Source organism: Cryptomeria japonica, chromosome 3 (genome assembly GCF_030272615.1).
Source record: "Cryptomeria japonica chromosome 3, Sugi_1.0, whole genome shotgun sequence".
In the NCBI taxonomy this organism is placed as follows: domain Eukaryota; kingdom Viridiplantae; phylum Streptophyta; class Pinopsida; order Cupressales; family Cupressaceae; genus Cryptomeria; species Cryptomeria japonica.
The window spans coordinates 473,739,481-473,744,326 of record NC_081407.1 but is presented as its reverse complement, the minus strand read 5'-3'; the positions used below and the strand labels follow the sequence as shown (position 1 = coordinate 473,744,326).

Sequence of the window (4,846 nt, the reverse complement as noted above, 5' to 3'; positions counted from 1 at the left end):
TCAATTGAAACAAGATTCTGAGGTCACATCAAGAACAACGAAATTGTCAAATTAAAAAAGAAACAGACATTTGCAAATTAAACAACAATTCACAATTCATTATATGAATTAATGAAAATGAAATTTATAAACTCGCATTCTCTAAGAAACTCCCAAGGGTGCCAAATATATCACAAGACTCTCCAATCCTCCCTCTTATGAGTTCTCAAATTTACTTTTTGAAAATCAAGATTATTTTATGAAAGACAAGGAAGAAAGGCACGTTGGAATTTTCATGTGCACTCAATCAAAATCATTAGTAATACTTAGCAAGCATAGTCGAAGCAATATGAACTTACTCATATTTAACAAATTTCTTAACACCATTAAATACAATCTAGGGCCAGTTGTAAAGTAACCTATAAAGGCACATGTCCAAACATAAAGGGATATATGAAATAATTCAACGTCTATATCTATTCCAAATTGCATTCATCAATATAACATCACTATGTTGTAAGCATAATATGGATTAAGAAACGTTTTAATAAGTAATTACACATCTTAACTACCACTAATTAGATTACGTTTGCATATGAAAAGAGAGTGCATCACAAAGAAATTCATCAAGAACTAGAATTCATTATCTTCATCATGAGGAGAAGAACAACTAACACTACCAACTCATCGCTAAATATATAATATATAAATATACCAAGATTCAAAAGGAACATGCACCCATGGAGTACAAGTTAAATAATATGTAAGTAAACAAGGGAATCTATGTATGAGTCATGCTCACTAGATATATTATAACTACATATAGAAGATCTGCAAATGTGTTAAGAGTGGGCTAAGTGGCCAAGGTTAACATGGCAGCAATCACATGAAATGTAGTTGAGAATTAAATTAGAATATGTATGATAGTGTAAATACATATTATTGATGGAATGCATGTACTAATAATAGAAGATATAAATATCATAAATTATCAAGGTGATGTCTTGTTGCCACATTACATGGTTTAGTCTTAATAGTATTGTAAGAAAACATCAAATGTATTCAATCAACAACCTATATATTTGACATAAAAACCTGCAATTTTCTTATTAAAAAAAAATACGTTGATTGATTAAAAAATGGGTGCCCTTCCCACTATAAAACTCGGGTTTTCTCCGGGGTTTACCAAGCAAGTTTAGAAGCCTATAAATCCTCCTCTATCTAACCACAAAAAACAGAAAGAACCATAGATTATCATTATGCCTTTAATTTAATGATCAATCTGAGAGATAAGGCCGATACATTTGCTTGATCGTCCGTGTTTCTTCAAGGCCAATGGAGTTTCTGGGAACACAATCAACTGGGGCTATGGCACCCAATTTATGATCATTAAACTAGCTGGAATTATGTCTCCATGACCATCTTGACCTGCTCGAAAATGGCGTATATACACTTAAAACATCCGAGTTCCAGTGCTGAAACGGTAGGTACAGTTGCCTCCTCGCGTCCTGGTTTTTGGTTTTATGCTTGTGATGCCCCACTTCATGTTTTTCATAGGCAAGGTAAACCCACAAGAACAACAAAGATTCACTTCAATATTTCAAGGGATGCTCTGTCATACTCATCCCTGTTGCTATTGAAACTCAGCAGAAGCCTCAAAGAAACCAATGGGTCAAAACACCCAAAAAAGTATAGTTCTAGGGCTTCTGATACCAATGCCACTCTTGCAATGCCTGTGCATCAGGAGGATCTCGCCAATAAAATCTACGAAACTATTCAACAGAATGATAAGTGGGAGGACGTGATGACCCTCGAACCCCAAGACCTAGAACCTAATCTGGTGGTGAAGGTGCTTAACCTCCAAGCCAGAGCCCAAAATGCTCTGAGGTTTTTCAATTGGGCAGATAGACAGGAGGGCTATGAACACAACACAGATGCCTATTACACCATCCTTAGTATCCTGGGTAGAGCAAAGATGTTTGATGAAATGCTCTCCATTTTGAGGAAAATGAGATCAGAAGGATGTGAGATTACTAAGAGCATGCTTAATAGCATCGTCAACGCATATGGAATGGGTGGAAAACTTCAAGAGACACAGGAAACCTTCAATTTGATGGAGGAGCTTGGGCACAAGCCCAGCCTTATTGCCTACAACTCTCTCCTGACGGCTCTTATGAAACACAAAATGTTTGACAAGGCAGACAATGTGTTTACCAAAATGGCTCACGATGGGGTTCCTCTAAACAGGCTAACATACACCTTAAAAATTCAGTTACTATTCGTGAAAGGAAATAAGGAAGCTGCTTTGGATACTCTAAATGAAATGGTCTATGAGGGCTGCGCTCCTGATGTGGTGACTTTTACCATAGTTATTTCTTACCTCTGTAAGCTGGGGGAGATAGAACATGCTTATGAAGTATTTAGAAAAATGCATGCATACAAATGCGAGCCAAACATTTACACTTACAATTCTCTAATAAAGGGTCTCTTCATTGTTGGAAGAGCAGAGGATGGTTTACAACTGGTGAATACAATGGAACAGGAAGGTTTGGTACCCAATATTTACACATACACAGTTCTAATAGATGGTTTATGTAAGGCAGGAAACTTGGACAGGGCAAACGAGATATTTCAAGAAGCTTTGACAAGGGGGCTAAAACCTAACACTGTAACGTACAATGCACTGATTGGTGGACATTACCGGAATCGCAGGTGGGATGAAGCTACTGATATCTTTAAAGTGATGCAGGAGAATGGTTGTAGGCCTGATTCTATCACATACAACTACTTGATTCGGGGGCTTGTGAAAAGGGAACGAATTCCAGAGGCCTTAAGTATCTACAATGAAGCGACAGAGAAAGGATTTAAGATGAACTTCCTGTCACTCTACGGCCTGGCCCGAGGACTTAACAGGATTGGTAACCACAAGGATGCAAGTATATTTTTCAGAAGACTGAAAGAGGTTGGTCATCCTTTTGATGCAAATGATTACTTTCTAGGAGTAATGTCACATTCAACAGTAGGGGCTATGGATGATGCTGTTGGCCTTCTTCATCAGATGATTTCTAGAGGCTTTACTCCCAACCTTACGACTTACAACATGGTCATCAAGGGTTTTTGCAGACAGGGAAGATTGGAAGATGCAAGTGCAATTTTAAATTTCATGATAGAAAATAACACAGCTCCAAATCCAGACACTTACAATATTTTGATTAATGAATTTCTCAGGCAGAAAAGGACTGAAGATGCAGATCAACTCTATCTGTCAGCGCTGGACAGGGGTGTGCTTCCAAGTCGAAAGAGAGATGTCTATCTTCAAGTTTGACAAATTTCCATCAGATTTGCTTGGAGGCCAGGAGGTGTTTATTTGTATTTTTGGTACATAGGGACTAGTGTTCTATATTCTAACTTGCCTCCTCTACCAATCAATGAGCGGGTTTTCCCTGCTCAAAATGGACATGGAGATGAGTGTCCTTGGTGAATAATAGCTGGTAATACCTCCAAAGGAACTTACACCATTCCTTGGGACTGAAACTTGTCTGTCATGTCTGTTATTTCAAGGAAATATTTGATCATTGCTTTATCCTCTTTTGCAAATTTGCATCATAAAAATTCATTTACTTTATCTTCTGAAGAGGAAATTATCTCCTTATGACCAGTTGAGTTTCTGACTGCAAAGAAATCTTTTTTCGCTACTTTCAGTTGTAATTCTGGAAGACGACTTGTAAAACATTGATTGGCTTGTCCATACATTAAAACAAGGCAGTCGGATCTTGAGATGATGTGCAGCATATCAACGATTTTAGCTTGTATCAAGCATTTTCATGCAGAGCAAATGAAATGTCAAAATTGACAATATTTTTTGAGGTGGAAAACAAAAAATGCACTTGTAAAAACATAGAGACAGGAATCCAATTACTGTAGCCAACTTTGCAGTATTTTAGCAAAATTTTCTGATTGCAGAAGTTGAAAATCAATGCTTCCTGAATTAAATTTTATAATTTTTGAGGGTTGACCTTTGTAAGAGATATCAGGAAAATGATTTTTTCTTTTTTTTAGCAGTCTTCTATACTAACTATGTATTAGGATCAACTTATATTTTATATAGCTAGGGACCTTGCCATAGTTTCCGATGTCTTCCCGCTCAAAACCTTCGGCCTCTTTGCAGGTGCCTGCTCTGGGTGCCTCCGCTTCGGTGGGGGGTACTGATGTTTCCGGCAGCTCTAGTGGAACGGTCCATGCTGGTGATGATGTGCCCGTTGTGCCTCCATTGACGTCTGCTTGCTGTGTTGACTCGGCCGCTTGTGTTTTGGGTGCAGATTGCTTAGCTTTTGGGGTCTCTAGGGGATCTTATGCGGATCGTCTGGCTTTTGGAAGGGGTAAGGGATATGCTCATGTTGAGACTAAGCCTTTTCCTGTTTGTCAGTCTATTGCTATTAATCTAGAAGAAAAGACGGTTGAAGAGATTGATCAGGTTGCCTTTGATCTTTCTTCTACTGCGGTTATATGCCGGTTTAGGGGTTTTTGGCCTAGTCTCCCAAGACTCCATGAATGGATCTCTAAGCATTGGGAACCCCTCATTTCGGATTCGGTTCAGATTTTTCCTTTGGCAAAGGGTTTTTTTATTGCCAAGTTTGATAAAGTGATGGATAGAAAGATCATTCTATTTGATCACTTTTTTTGGGAGAATCGTTTTCCTTTGATGATTAAACCCTGGCATGAGGATTTTAATCCCTCATTTGAATCCTTTTGTAAAATGCCGATTTGGTTTAGACTCCCCAACCTTCCACTTCATCTTTGGGTGGACCAACTCCTTGAGGAAGTGGGTGAGGCTTTGGGAGATTTTCTTATGGTGGATGTGGAGTCC

General features: G+C 38.3%; 1 protein-coding gene across 1 annotated transcript; it reads left to right on the top strand.

Moving 5' to 3' along the window:
• Positions 1 to 1,174: 1,174 nt before the first annotated feature.
• On the top strand, positions 1,175 to 3,845 carry LOC131029582 (pentatricopeptide repeat-containing protein At1g63400). Its single transcript, XM_057960109.2, has one exon. It carries the CDS (start codon positions 1,394 to 1,396, stop codon positions 3,302 to 3,304), a length of 1,911 nt encoding a protein of 636 aa, XP_057816092.2. The 5' UTR covers positions 1,175 to 1,393; the 3' UTR covers positions 3,305 to 3,845.
• Positions 3,846 to 4,846: the final 1,001 nt, after the last annotated feature.

Coding starts and splice junctions, on each gene's coding strand:
- LOC131029582 (XM_057960109.2), top strand. CDS start 1,394: ATGACCATCTTGACCTGCTCGAAAATGGCGTATATACACTTAAAACAT.